We start from the raw sequence: 16,102 nt of genomic DNA, 5'->3' as shown, positions 1-16,102 counted from the left end.
TCAAAATTTAAATTGCACAGCTTCTATTTGTATTTTTCCTAAATTTAAAAAACTAGAAATCGATTTATCATTATGTTATTTAAACTACTGTACTATTTTTTCCGTTTTACTCGAGCTCTAAGATTAAAGATCCTACCTCATGCTCAAAAAAAGTAGTCGTTTATTTAGTGATAAGTCATGCACAAAAATGATGTCAGTATACATTAATACGAAATAGAGTTTGCCATAATCCATTTCAATCATAACAAACTATTACAAGAATATATATAAAAAAATATTATGGTATTGATGCTATATTATATAATCGTTACATAACAGTGAAATAAAAAAAGCTAAAAGGCATTAAAGATGTAAAAAACATGATGCAATAATTCTATAAGTTGAAAAAAATTCACCATATTTTGAGAGACAATATGGTTTTTACTTTTTGTTACTTACAGTAGCATGCATCGCGAATTGAAATAAACGCGCTCCGACTGTTTACGCCCGAATTAAATATGACCATGACTATTACTTTTTTACCAGAATTTCTTTCATTTTTAACTCATTCGTTTCATTTTTGTACATAAAACTGCCCATAAAAATTGCTGAAAAATCTTAAGATCTCAGCTGAGGGGTGTATAGTTATTATAATAGTACGAAAGCTACTTTTTACCAAAAAAGAAACGAAACGTTCAGATTGATTTATTTAGGCTAAATTATCTTGTGCTCTTTTTTCTTAAGATATATGAAATGCGATTTCAAAAATATACAGATGATATATATTCCACAAAAATGCACCGAAAATATTTTATTTGTCGATGTTTGAGCAAGTAAAAACATTATTTTGGGTAGAAGTAATACCAATAAATGTAAAAATTCCAAATAAGCCGCATGGCACTCGAGGACTTTCTCTTGATTTCTACAGGGTGTCCCGAATTGTAAATGTCCAAACAAACTTTAACAGCGCATTCTATATTTAGAATAAGCCTTAATTTTCTTTGAAAACATATATAGAGAAACCCTTTTCGAAATACAGCTTGTTAAAGTTTAAAAAAAAATTATTTATAACTTTTTTATTAACAAATTAACAGGTATTTTTTAATCCAAAAGATTTTTAATTTTTTTATCAGAGGTGTCCGTACTGGATTTTTAATTGCATACCGTTGAAGAAAAAATGGCGCGCTACTATTTTTTTTAATTATTTTTAAAATCTTTTAACCCTTTATAGGGCAGAACTCTGGGGGTTACTTAATACAGACAATTTTGAAAAATATCTTCTAAGTATGTTCCTTTTAAGAAATTTTAAGTGGGAAAAGAAAGTTTTTTTGATTTTATTTTGAGTTATGGGGTGGTACATATTTGTACCAGAGAGCCATTCCGTAAACTAACTACTAACCAATATGTTTAGTGGTACATATGTGTATCACATAATATATTATAAGAAATTATTTATAATAAATGAAACATATTGCATTTGCTTGTATCTGATTTATTTAACAAAACTTGAAATAGCATTTATTATTTATTTAAAGTTAAAACAGTAAATAAAAAAGTTAATTCTTAAAGAAATACATATTATTTAGTATATCATCAGACTTTTTTCATATCAGGTTATATTCTAGTTATCATAAAACAATATTATTGTTTTATGATGACTGATGATAAGGAAGGAAACATTCCAGACAAAGAGCAACTTCGCATTTTTTGCAGATAATGTTTGATCTTTGTTGTAATTTTTTTGTGCTACAATGAGCACACCTGCGTCTTGTACCTTTTATAGGTAAGTGAGTTCCAACATTATTAAGTCGTATAGCATTAAAAACAGTAGGTCTACCATCCGAATGATTTCTTTTTCTTGCACGTCCAAATTGTGGAATTGGCCCGGCTTTTAGTCGTCCACGGAATGAACCTATTAGCTCTGTCGCTAATTTTGGTCGGAATTGCAAATGAGTCATGGGCTTATCCTTGCTGTTCGATGGCTTGACAGTTGTTTGATAGATTATATGGCTATTTACAATACATGAGTCTAAAAGGTAATAGAAAATTTTCATCCACCATCTTCTACTTTTCCATGAAATACTATAAGCTGAAAGCAGTTGGTCGAAATGATCAACTCCACCCATATAGCGATTATAGTCAGCAATTCCTTCAGGACATTTGACATTGGCTCTTTCTCCTGTTTTTTGCGCAGAACCTCAGTTTCTTTGAGGGGATTATGCATAGTACTTATAATACAAACAGACTTCTTACCCCTGTCTTTCCACTTAGATATTCCCAAATTCCCTTGTAAGAGCCCATCTATTTCTCCAATACTCATATTTTTATCATCTTTTAGCATAGTCTTTAGAAACAATTTTCTAGTTTGTCGAATGGTGGAGCATGCAAAGGATTTTTTTTCCAAAAGCTTTCTTGCCAGCGGTATTGATGAAAAAAAGTTGTCAAAGAAAAGACAATATCTGAGCCCTTCAAAAAACTGTGATAATTTTAATACTACTCTTTCTCCTAAACCCATAGCTGTCCCTTCTTTTTCAGCTCCTTCATATAAATACATCCCTAAACAGTAACCTGAAATAATCAAAATCCCCGTTTTATGGGCTTCATTGGCATATATTGCCTCAAACTGCTTCGTCCTTTACATTTTATCATTGATTCATCGACGAAGGGAATCTTGATGGACAAAAAATAAGCTTAAAACGTTTTGTGACGTACTCTAAAAATGGCTTTACTTTATAGAGCTTATCGTAATCTTCTTCTCCCTTTTTTGGCATACAAGTATTATTATTTAGGTGCAAGAAGCGCGTAATTTTGAGAAACCTTTTGACAGTCAATACATTTTTTATTCGCGTCACTTCAAAATTCTGGTCGCAGCTCCAAAATAGCCTCATACTGAGTAAAGAATGAAATCCCATAATTACAAGTATACCAATGTACACCTTTAGCTCGTCCAAAGTTAAATCTAATACTTTATTGCACTGAATCGCATATAAATTTGATTGCTCGATAATGTATTGCAAAAATATATTACTAAGTACTGATAAGAATATATTACATGGCCGAGATATATCAATTTTTATATTTTTAGAAACACCAAAAGGGTATGAGAAATCTTATCTATGGTCTTTATATTGCTTTGGTGTTTGTGATTGGCGCGCCCATGTGGTTGCGCCCGCCTCTTCATCCGAAACATCTGATGAGCTTGTTTCATCCCTTTCCTCTTCATTTATATTTCTAGGAGAAGCTTCTTCTGGTTTTTCGGCAAATTTGGTTACTTCTTCTTGTTCGTTCGCGCTTTCTTCTCCAATCTCACCTTCATCTACGTAAGTACTTAGAAAAGATTGATCAGAGAAAGTTGGACTTGAAAATCGGGTTGAAGAAATATTCGGAAATGTAGAGAGAGGCAATTCGTCATCACCGTCTGAATTACCTTCAGGTTCTGAATTTGTGGCCATGTCATCATCTATGACCGATAAAAGATACTCGACATCATTGGGATTTTCTAGATTGAATTTATTTTTTTATCCATCTAAAAAAATACTTTATTATGGTATATGTGTATAAATTATATAAAAAAAAGATGTTATACAACAAGATTTTCAATAAAAATAAGCCTAATGTATGACTTTTGTGCCAAAATACGTATCTTCAAAAAAGACCTGGCAAAACATGTTAAAAATAACGACAAAAAAACAAAAATAAACAAATTTCGTTAAGAGTTATGTTTAACGGTTAGTGGTACAAATATGTACCAGTTTTGTTTCTTGGAAAAAACATCGTAGCGGTACTGATATTTCATCCGTGGTTGGAATAAATATTTACTATGATATATCCCACACTAGTTTAAAGTAGTAGAAACTCTGTAATAAGTATTTCCTACAAAATATATCAGGTCATTGAAAATGTTTATTATAACCTAAAAATGAACATTTACCAATATTCGTCGTAAACAAGAATTATTTATACTGACATACTAAAACTTTTAAATTAATCTATAACTAACTAGTTTGTACTTACCATTACTTATTTGTACTTATTTTGTACTTTTTCTGAGAGTAAATGTGGTATACAAATAGACCACTGCTCGCTAGTAGATATTATGCCTACATTTTAAGAAGCACCATACACCTCCATCTATTATTATTTTGTTGAAACATCAAGTGGTACATATATGTACCAGAAACCTATAAAGGGTTAACTTGGAAAAAATTTGATTTTTTTACTTTTTTTAGCATTAGCTAAAAAAAGCAAAATGGTAACTAATTTTCAAAACTATTAATTTTTAGTGCCAAAACATGTAAAATAGAAATTACAGTTAATTCAATTTTGAAAATGGTGCTTACTTTTACAAACTACTCTTTATTAACTAAGCTTGTAAATGATCTTACTAAAACTAGAATAATGGTGCCCCTAAAGTACGAAAAAAATTTCAAAATGAGTAACTGCCAGTACGAATCTCATATAATTTTAATTTGCAAAGTTTCATAGGCTTGCTCTATATTAAGAATCAGAAACCTTATGTCAACTGGTCTCAAATAAGCTAGATTTTTCAAATAACCCTATATAATTTCCGTCTATATAATAATTATTTCACCTCTTACGATTTACCACCGTAAAATGCACGAGAGTCTCATCGATTTGAATCCAGAATTCGCTTTTAAAAATTAGGGGAATTCATTAAGCAATTGTCCATCTAGGCATGATGTTAGAATAAATACATCGTCCACAAAAAATTCTATTTATTCTACCACTCCATTGACAGAAAATGTTTGTTGAAATGCTCTAGTGCGTACAACATGTATATTCTCTTTTAAATAATGAAAGCTAGCACGGACAGTAAAATGGCAAAAGAATAGTAAATCTATTCTTTTGCCATTTTACTCTATTGTCTTGCAAATGTGTTAACTCGGGATAAGGTTATGTCAAGCAGGGAGCTTATGCTTCCTTATTGTGGATACTGTACTTTTCCTCCAAAACCGGAGTTAATAAAACGGTTTTCTGGTTGCCTGGTCCTGAAGAAGCCAAAAAGCAGAAACACATGTCGGTAGGTCATCTTTACTGTTCTGCTTCGTCTCACGGAGTATCCTGATTAATCTATTCTTATGTATATTCTCATCGTTCCAGATTTGTCAATGGTGGAAATATACTAAGCCGCTTCTGATAAACGTCAGTCCATAAATGTTTCTTATTAAAGTTCTTGTCTTTCTCTACTTGGCGCAAAAATCAGTTGGAAAACTGACATGTTCACAGCACCATAAATAAGTATTAAACTGGCTGCATCTGGCTTCCTGTAATCTTTTCTCAAAACGAGATAAATTTTATTTTTAGAAATAAAAAGTTACCTTGTTACCTAGTAACCTTGCAAATTAGGAAGCTCAAAACTTCATTTTTTTCTTCCTGGACTTCATATTCTATAGTTATTAAACATATTTAAAATTACGTTCCGATATCCTTCATTTCTTGGATTCTTTTTGAGTTCAAAATTCCTTCATGATTGAATGGAGAACTTCATTTGGCGTTCCTTCAGAACAATCTTCTGGATTTAATAGAGCATTTTCCACTTGCGATCCGTCGAAACATGTATTTTATGCATGATGGAGGCCCATCTCATTTCAGCATTGCTGTAAGAAACCACCTGAATACCGTTTTTTCTCACCGTTGGATAGGTAGAGGAGTTCTCGGTCTCCCGAGCTAACGCCATTGGATTTTTACTTATGGCGTCACCTCAAAACCTTGGTGTATTCAACTCCTGTCGATACTCGGAAGGAAGTTTTACAGAGAATGAGGATTCATTGTGATAAGAAACAATCCAGGTTTGATGTAGCGAATACAGGGTGTCCCAAATTCGAGCCTCACCATTGGGATCTCGTTAACTAGAAGAGATGCGAGGTCGGTTAAATTAAGGCAAAATTGCACAATTTGATGCTCATTAAAACGCCCTTTTAATATTTCAAAAATTCCAAATAGTTCCGAAGATATTTGGAAAAAATCGAATATTGGCAATTTCATTTTTTTTTTTTACGACCCTATTTGAATAGATATAACAAAATAAATTACTCATTCTCATTGCTACTTTCTTTATATTACGAAATGGTGTCGTCAGATTTTCAAACCGACGTTTCGTATTTGAGCTGTCATCATCAAGTTTGTTTTTTTAAATACGGCCCTGAATTTTTTATTACGGATTTTAAGAGCCCCTTATATTCCTAAACCAATGATATATCGCACTTATTCAAAAATTTCGTATTAATGGATATTTCCATAAGGACTCATGCGTTAAAGAGAAAGACAAAAAATATATTATCCCATTATCCCACATTATCCCAAAGATGCTGGGCATACACTTTTATAAAAGGTAAAAACACAAAATCTACAGCATCATAGAAACATTTAATAAAATGGCAAAGGTTAAATGTTTCGCTCGACTAGAGCATCATCAGACCCATAATAATTAAGATGATAAATTTTAATATGGAAATAGTTATATTAAAATTATTAAATTTTTAATAAACCCCAAATTTCGTTTCTTTACGATGCAGAACAAGGACTCATGCAGGTAGAAAAGCCTTAGACCTGGCTAGAAAATCATGGCTGAAAGAAGAAATCAAAGACCACTACAGGAACTTAAACAACGCCAATGTAAAATTGAAGTTTTTATTTTTCAAACTTTTTAAATTTATTTATTTGGATTGTAAATTTAGAGATGAAATAACAACTTTTGGCTCTACTACTTTTAATAGATTACACAAAAAACTTAGTAACCTTAAAAACAAATATATAACTTCACTTAGACTCAATGATTTCCACGAATATCACAAAAGTAATTTTAGTCATGTTTTTCACGATAGATTTTTGAACCTTAGTGGTGTTTTTTTTTCCAAAGTCGAATTAAAATTTCTTACACAATTTAAAATTTAATCTTCCTACTAGAACCGACCGATGTGTTAGGGAAACATTACCTATAGAGGCTGAAAATGATAGCACAATAAAACTCCTGAAAGATATGCAGAATAATTAAAGGACCAATATAATGGATTCCTTAATGGAAGAACCTTTGGGTGTATTACGCCAACTATGGTGGCAACAGGACGGTGCACCACCCCATAATGGAGAATGCATCACCAATTTATTAAATGAATTGTTCCCTAACAAATGGATTGGAAACCAAGGACCCGTACGTTGGCCCGCTAGAAGCTCCGACCTAAACCCTTTAGATTACTTTCTTTAAGGATTTCTTCAAAACCGTCTTTATCAAAATACGCCCCAAAATCTTAAAGCCTTACGTCAAGACCTAACAAGGGAGATCAGGGCTATCCCCGCAAGAATTATTCAGCGTATCCATAAAATTCACAGACTGACACGAAAATGCATCCAAGTAGGCGGATTACTATAATTATATTTGAATATTTGCTTTAATTGTGTTATTTTTAAACCTCTGTTTATGTTAATGTTTAAGATTTTTTTATTAATGCGTTATTATAAAAAAAGGTGTTTGTTTTTAATCCCATTACATTTTTTGTCATTATTATAAAATTTTTGAATAAGTGTTGGTTTAGGAACATTAGGGGCTCTTAAAATCCGTAATAAAAAATCCAGGGCCGTATTAAAAAAAACAAATTTGATGATAACAGCTAAAATACGAAACGTCGGTTTGAAAATCTGACGACATCATTTTGTAATATAGAAAAAATTAGTAATTTATTTTGTTATATTTATTCAAATAGAGTCGTAAAAAAATAAAAATGAAATCGTGAATATTCGGTTTTTTCCAAATATCTTCAGAACTATTCACCACCAAATTGCGCAACTTTGCCTCAATTTAACCGACCTCGTATCTCTTCCAATTGTAATAGCTGGGTACTTAGGGCAAGACAAAGAAGATTCCCCATCTAAAACTGTTTATTGAATTAATTGAAAAATATTTCCATACAAAAAGCAATTCAACATCGTCACAGTTACCTAATTAGATATGAGCCGCGATATAGCTTATTTTGCAAATAGCTGCTATACTAGGTCGACTAATTATTGCAACCAACGATTAATGTTTATAATAAATAAAATGTTCCCTAATTTGCTTTTAAAGAATTTGCCTAATATTATTAATAATTCCTTTACATAGTTTACGAGATCCTAATGGTGAGGCTCGAATTTGGGACACCATGTACAGAAGTCCAAGATTCGTCGTACTCGCGAGTGTATCAGACGTCACGGAGCTCAAGTTGAACCTACTTATAAAGTTTTTAATTAATTGTTTTGAATTATTAGCCTCTCTATTTATTACATTTTGTTTTCAGGTTGTTTTTTCGTTTCAAGAAAAACATAGGTTTACATTTTTTAAACAGTTTTGTTAGGATGCCTTTCTAATAACCACACTGCATTTTTAAAAGAATGTACTTCAGATTACCCAACTTATAAAGGAACTTTTCTGTTGTTTCAATAACTGTCGCATCGCTGAAAAAATGAACATATGGTTCCTTTTGATTACAATAAAACAATGATTCTCTTTTTTGTTCTCCAAAATGGTTTATTTTATCGATAATGAACGAGAGTGCTTTTAGTTTAAGGTTTAAGCTATCCATATTAATTATTTCAGAGTCTTTTTAAGAGGTGTTAAAAATTTAAGCACAATTGAGCCGTTCAGCGGAAAAGTGGTCTAACTCCCTTAAAGTAGAAATTTAGAAAATTGATATTTTGCATCTGGATTAATTAAAAAATCACAGTAACATATTCTTTACTTTTTTGTACATACTCGTATTTATAATAACCCTGTACTAAAATTTCATATGGTAAACATTTTTACTGATTGCGTCCATTAATTACATTTTTACCGCCCAATGTCATTCTTCCAGTAAGTTTTTTTCAAAAACATAGCGGAAAAGTGGTATAACTTGAAGAGTTATATCACTTTTCCTCGTAAAAGTTAACCAAATTTCACAAAACTGATGAACCAAAGAAAAATAATAGCTGTAGTATGTTTACTATGATATCTATTACTGATAAAAGTGTTAAAAAAATATAGAGCTTGAAGAGCAAAACATTACTACTACTTATCTTACGTACTAAACTTACAGTAAGGAGAGTAAGAACAAGTTATTAAACAAATTAATCTTCATCAGAATCGGATAATGGACCACTGTCAACAGCATCTTCTTTTGTCAGTAAGTCCAGGAAGAACTGATGCTGAATCGGGGGAATCCACTGAAGAAGTTCTATAATATATTTTTTCTTAGCTACAGTAACAGCTACAGTACAGTGATCTACACACTATGTACCATAATACTAAAAAAACCTGACTAAACAAGAAAAAGTGAGTTTAATAGGACCTGGCGCGACATCGGAACAGCGTGGTGCCTTGACTTATACCACTATTCCAGCGAAGGAATCCATTATGTTGAGAGGAATAACGTTAGGAAGCTCTTATCTTAGCTAAGTTAAAATTTTGACTTATACCAGTTTTCGACTGAATATATTAGACCAGTAGAAACATAATTAATGGTATAACTCAAAAATTAAAAATACTGACATATACCACTTTTCCTCTGAGCGGCTCAATTATGTACAATCTAGTCCGCTTCTGGTAAAATCAGCAACGTAAATGTATTTTAAGGACTGCGTTTTAAGAGGTTGTATCTTATTATCCTTAGTAGTCTTGATCACGTAAAATTTTTAATAAAATATAAAAAGTATTTTAAAGCCATTTAGGAAAAACCGATTTCCAGCGGCTTCTTTAAGAGGCTGTATCTTCGTAGGAAGGGCCTATGGAATTTTTTTTTATAGAAAAGTTCCATGTTACTTTTTTATTTTCTACTTAAATCCGAGAGATTTGCCACATATTCCGGGACACCCTGTATATTGAGGGACATTAGTATTTTTCATAAAACTATATAATCTAATTTAATATACTAATTCAAAATTATCAGTGATTATATAATCTCATCACTGATAATTTTAAATTAGTATATTGGTTCATAAATAAACGTTGTTTTTACAGACAAACCGTATATACCCTAAAGACAAAAACGAGATCGAAAGAAGATCCAGTGGCTCAGAATATTCTGGCCTACCATAACGCTTTCCTAGCTCATCAGAATGCAGCTTACGAGCAGCAAAGAATTAACCAGCTTAAAAAAGAACAACAACAACAATTGCAACAAGACATTGTTCCTAATTCTGAAATTTTTGTTTCAAAACAAATTCAAAAAGCGAATCCTGTAGCAAGAACTGTCATAAAGCCCAAGCCTGGAAGCCTTGATGAAGAACTAGAATATTATACTAAACTTCAGTATCATGAGCAGCAAAAAAAGGAAAAAACTGAGAGATACCAAACAAAACAAACTGCTGCCGCTCAGACTCAATTTAAAATATTGCAAAATCCCGCAAATTTTGCACCAGAACAAGTTATCGCTTTACAACCGGAAGAACATCAACATCCTGCGACAACAAGAATTGGTAAGTACTTAAACCAAAATTTTCCAAAAAGTATTAGCATATCAAAATAAATTTGGCCAAATGAAAATGATAGGTAGCCGTAAAATCCGATGTTTGGATAAAGTTCTTAAAAATTGTCTTCTTTTGCGTTTTGATGTGCTACAAAATCCAGGCTATTTAACCTTCCGGTACTAACGAGGACTTATGTGACATAAATACTAACGTCGGACTCGCACCTCGCATATCACATAAACACATCAAATATAAATATATTTACACATTTTGAAGGTAAATTATTGAAATCCAAAAGCCCAGAAAATCTTGAATAAAAAATAACAATTTTTAAATTGTAAGAATCACAGAATCAAAACATATCATTATCAAAAACAAAAACAGAACTTCTAACAAACTTTCAACATAAACAAAAGATGATTACATTTCAAAAAACAAAAATAAAACTTTTACCCTAAACTCTGACTAAAATAATATCGTCAATCTTCGTCACTTTCACCAGCCATACAGTCACTACACATGTAGTTGGCATGTTCCAAACAAATAGGTTTGTTACAGTATGCACAGCTAAATCTCATTGGTCTATTTTTCTTTCTATCACAATAAAAGCAGCGTCGTTTTTTGTTTGCGGTTTCTGGTTTGGGTAACTCTTCCTGCAGTGGTAAATGTAAAATTTCCCTAAGGCGAAGTCTAATGGTACGTGGTATCCGATTATTAGTAGCTCTTCTTCGAGGTGTATCATCCATATATTTTGAATTGCTCTTGAAAATAACGAAGGAATTTATTCCAGCTATATTAAGTTGCATAAAAAATATAACCATTGGCCAGCGACGAGTAGCTCTGGCACAATCATAGGCCGCACACATCTTGTCCACTGTATCAACCCCACCTTTAGTTTGATTGTAATCAACTATTATTTGTGGTTTTCCAGTTTCTTGGTCTATTTTGTCTTCATTATGGTGCATAGTTGATAACATAAGCACATTTTTATTTTTATTGGGAATATACGATACTATGGTTGCTTTGTCTTGAAATGCAAACATGCTTGTCTGGTTGGGTCGTTTAGCAGGTTGGACAAATTCAAGGGGAAGTTCTATTTTATTCTTTCTAATAGTACCAAGAATCGTGAGTTTATGATTTGTTGAAAGGGCGTTAGCAACAGCCATGCTGGTAAAGAAATTGTCCATGGTAATGTTTCTGCTGCTTCCTGAGATGAGGTGATAAAGACGGGAAACATTATCAGTTTCAACTTTATAAGGTCCAATCGGTTGTTGCCCAACATAAATTTCCATGTTCGCAGTGTAAAACAATTTTGCGTCCACTAAAGAATATATTTTGATACCATATCGGTTAGGTTTATTGGGCATATATACTCCAAACCTGCATCTCTCTCGGAATGCCATCAACATTTCATCCACTGTTGTGAGCTCAAAAACACAAAAATATTTAGACAAATTAGAATTGAATGAATCAAAGATCTCCCGGATCGGTGCTAATTTGTCATATTTTTGTCTCTCTATTCTAGTATTTTTATTATCAAAACGGATATACTACAACAAAAATCTGAATCTTTCCTGAGACATTGTCAAACGAAATATTTCCATGGATGTTCCATTTGTTCTAAATAAGTCGGAGGCATTTACCCGACTATTTTTTGACATCGAACATATGTATATAAAGCAATCCTATAAGCGCTTTCAACTCAATAATGTCTGTGGGCCTTGCTGGTCGGTTGTTTGGATTTAAATTGCACATTCCAATGTAGATATTTGTATTATCAACGATGACTTGCCACATTTCATTTGTGAAAAATAGACTCCAGATCTCTGCGGCGAATTTTAACCCTTTTGCATTTCTCTTTACCCCAGGGAGAATTTTGATAATATTTAGGGCGCTTGTCCGTACCTGAGAATTTCCTGGTTGCTTTCTCCACTTGGTTTGGCCATCTTTTCCAATGTAATATGCAGCTTTTTCGTGCGCCACTTCTTCCATTATTTCATCTGGAAGATCCAAGATGTTGTTTGGGTCATCAATATCTTGCTCATCATCCGTGTTATGATCTTGAGTCTCTTCGTCATCAAATGGCTCCTCATCAGTCACAACCTCATCGAAGAGTTGGCCAAGATATTCTTGTTCCCTTTCCTAATTCATATTAACCACTGTAATCGAATATTTAAGTTTATTAATTTGCAAAAAGCAGAAATTAATTAAAAATTGTTACCTTAAAAAATTAGCATAAACACTAACGTGCGGAGTGAGAGTCCGCATAAGAGCCTAACTCCAACTCGAAGCACCCTACTCTGTTTAGCGCTTAACACTAAATTGGAGCCCCCAATCACAACAGGTACTGAGCGGTACAGCCGCCTACTTCGGAAATTCGGAATTCTTCGGAAAATACCGGCCAATTATCGGCCATGCGGGCTCGCAGCCCGCACGTTATTACCGGAAGGTTAATATCTTAAACTTTCCAGATATTTTTAGTTATTCTGCAATAAAAATTAATTACATACATAAAAAGTCAGTTACAAAACAAAAATTGAAATTTTAAAATTTTTAAACACCGGATTCAATATATTGATACAAAAATATTTTTAAACAATTTTTGGATACTCTAAACATGTAAGACCTAATAATATGGGTTCATCAAAATGTAGATCAAAATATAATAATTCGAAAAATGATTAATAAACATAAAAAGTTAAATGTACAAAAAATGTATTATTACTAAGAAAACAAAAGTCAACAAAATATCAAAAAAAATATACATGTTACATGTCACTAAATAAATTACTTAGAAGTATATTAATAATCCTACAGTAAAAAAAATTATCAGGAATTTATTCATAAAATCTGGGATTTTATATAAAAAGTATCCCTAATGCACTTATATTTATATTATACAGGGTCCTGCAACAGTCGGTCTTCCATAAAGCCTAAAAAAATAAGGTTAAAAATTTCTAACTTCTTAAAAAAATGTTGGGACTTGATAGCACATATCTGGAAAATATTTTGAAGTATACAGGGTGCTTCAAAAAAGTAGGGCGATATAAGCAGCATTTTTTTAAAATAGAATGCAATTTTTTTTATTTTATTTTTAAGACCGCCTTAGGCTACCTAGTATACGCGCTAAATATGGCTGCTTTGTCATGCGCAGTTTGACTGCAATAATTGTTTTTATAAAAAAATCTAAAAATCATTACATAATTTAATTTCATCTTGATACTAGAAATGTTAATTCAATGTCAATATTGGACTTAATTGGGATTCTAGAAGAATGGAGAATTACTTTGACTTAAATTGTACATATACAGGGTGTCCGTAGTTAGCAATCCTATTTTACGAATTTCAAAGCCCCATTTCTCGCTTTTTTTAAATGGAACACTCTGTATATTTTTTATCCATTTGATGAAGATTGAATACATGAACATTTTTTATTATGTAAACATATTAGCTATCTTTAGTCGTTTTTAAAATATTCACGATAATTATCCGTAGATAATAAAATGTTTAAATAAGAACCAGGAAATCTGCATTCTGAACAAAATAATGAGAATATCATTTTTATATGTGTATCAGCTTAAGTATTCAGTTATTTGAATTATCGTAACTTTGTTTGTAAAAGAAATTTGGAGTTTTGTTTCAGAAATCTAATCTGAAAGAAAATTGCATACATATAAAATGAATTTAGCAAAGACGAACTGGTTGACATGATATTTGTGTTGGGGAAATCTGAAAAGAATTGCCTCTTAGCCTCTCGAATGTATGGGGCGCGCTATCCTGATAGAACATGTCCAGAAGAAAAATCTTTTAGAAGGTTACTAGCAAGATTTGTGGAGACAGGGAGTGTTTGTTATTCCAAGCAAGATAGAATAAGGCCTGTTACTAATCAGGAGCAAGAGTTAGATGTGTTATTAACGCTAACCGAAGATCCTCACCTAAGTCAGTCAAATATCGGAGCAGCAGTTGGAATAAGTGAAAGATGAGTGCAACGAATTTTAAAAAGAAATCATTTTCATCCATACCACATCTATGAACATCAAGCACTTTTTGATAGGGATATACAAAATCGACTTAAATTTTGTACTTGGAGCAGAAATAAATTACAAAACGACCCCATGTTTTTTAATAATGTCCTATTTACGGATGAGGCAACATTTCATAAAAACGGATCAGTAAATAGACATAACTTTTATTATTATTCATCCGAAAACCCCCATTTTATGCGGCAGATCGACTGCCAGCATAGGTGATTATTAAATGTGTGGGGTGGAATTATTGGAAGCACCATTATCGGTCCCTATTTTTTTAATTGTCATCTCAATGGAGAAATGTACCTTCAATTTTTACAAAATGAACTGCCTAGATTACTTGCAAATGTCCCATTAATTACTAGAAACCGAATGTGGTTTCAACAGGACGGAGCTCCTCCATATTTTTCTCGAAATGTCACTGAATATTTAAATGTAACCTTTGAAGAAAAATGGATTGGAAGGAATGGACCTATTAATTGGCCAGCCAGATCACCTGACCAAACAAAATTAGATTTTCTTTTATGGGGTTTTGTAAAAGAAATTGTTTATAGTAGAAATCCACCTACAATGGCAGTAGATATGGAGCAGAGAATACGGGATGCGTTTGCTTAAGTAACTCCACAAATGCTACATGAAGTAGAAAGAAGTTTTCAGGAGCGTATTAATTTATGTTTTGAACAAAACGGAGGACATATTGAACACTTAATGTAATAATAATAAAGTGATAAATATTTTTAATATGCTTGTTTAATTATTATCGTGAATATTTTAAAAACGACTAAAGATAACTAATATGTTTATATAATAAAAAATGTTCATGTATTAAATCTTCATTAAATGGATAAAAAATATACAGGGGGTTCTATTTAAAAAAAAAGCGAGAAATGGAGCTTTGAAATTTGTAAAATATGATTGCTAACTACGAACATCCTGTATATGACAGAAGGAAACAATTTAAGTCAAAGTAATTCTCCATTCTTCTAGAATCCTAATTAAGTCCAATATTGACATTGAATTAACATTTCTAGTATCAAGATGAAATTAAATTATGTAATGATTTTTAGATTTTTTTATAAAAAAAATTATTGCAGTCAAACTGCGCATGACAAAGCAGCCATAATTAGCGCATATACTAGGTAGCCTAAGGCGGTCTTAAAAATAAAATAAAAAGAATGGCATTCCATTTAAAAGAAAAGCTGCTTATATCGCCCTACTTTTTTGAAGCACCCTGTATACTTCAAAATATTTTCCGGATATGCGCTATCAGGTCCCAACATTTTTTTAAGAGGTTAGAAATTTTTGACCTTATTTTTTTAGGCTTTATGGAAGACGACGCACTGTTGCAGGATCCTGTATATTTTCTTTACAGATTTTTACGCTTATCGCTCTAAAAAGTAAAAATAATGCTTTTTCGTTTTCAAAAACTAAAATGATTAAGACAAAATAAAATATTAATAATATCAATGTCTTTATTTGTGACGGTACAATTTTAAGATAATAACAAAATGATGTATCATAATTCAAAACTTGTTCATGAGAAACAAGTCAATCTTTCCATCAAAAAACGGCGAAATCTAGATGAGAAGTTTTGGCGAGCACCTTCGTGATCGTGCTTAACCGTTTTAATGTGAATCAATAAAGAAATATTTTTAAAG

The 16,102-nt window shown here is 31.9% G+C and overlaps 1 protein-coding gene across 1 annotated transcript in view; it reads left to right on the top strand.

Annotated features, from left to right (window-relative positions):
* Positions 1–16,102, top strand: part of LOC126748708 (transcription factor SPT20 homolog) — a 70,177-nt gene that overhangs the window by 44,206 nt on the left and 9,869 nt on the right. The window contains exon 4 of the mRNA XM_050458094.1: positions 9,968–10,425. Coding sequence (XP_050314051.1) covers positions 9,968–10,425 — 458 coding nt within the window. The remainder of the gene's footprint in view (positions 1–9,967; positions 10,426–16,102) is intronic.

The sequence above is a fragment of the Anthonomus grandis genome, chromosome 22 (assembly GCF_022605725.1).
Source record: "Anthonomus grandis grandis chromosome 22, icAntGran1.3, whole genome shotgun sequence".
NCBI classification, from domain to species: Eukaryota; Metazoa; Arthropoda; class Insecta; order Coleoptera; family Curculionidae; genus Anthonomus; species Anthonomus grandis.
The sequence above is the reverse complement of the archived record's forward strand: the minus strand, read 5'-3'. Positions and strand labels throughout refer to the sequence as shown.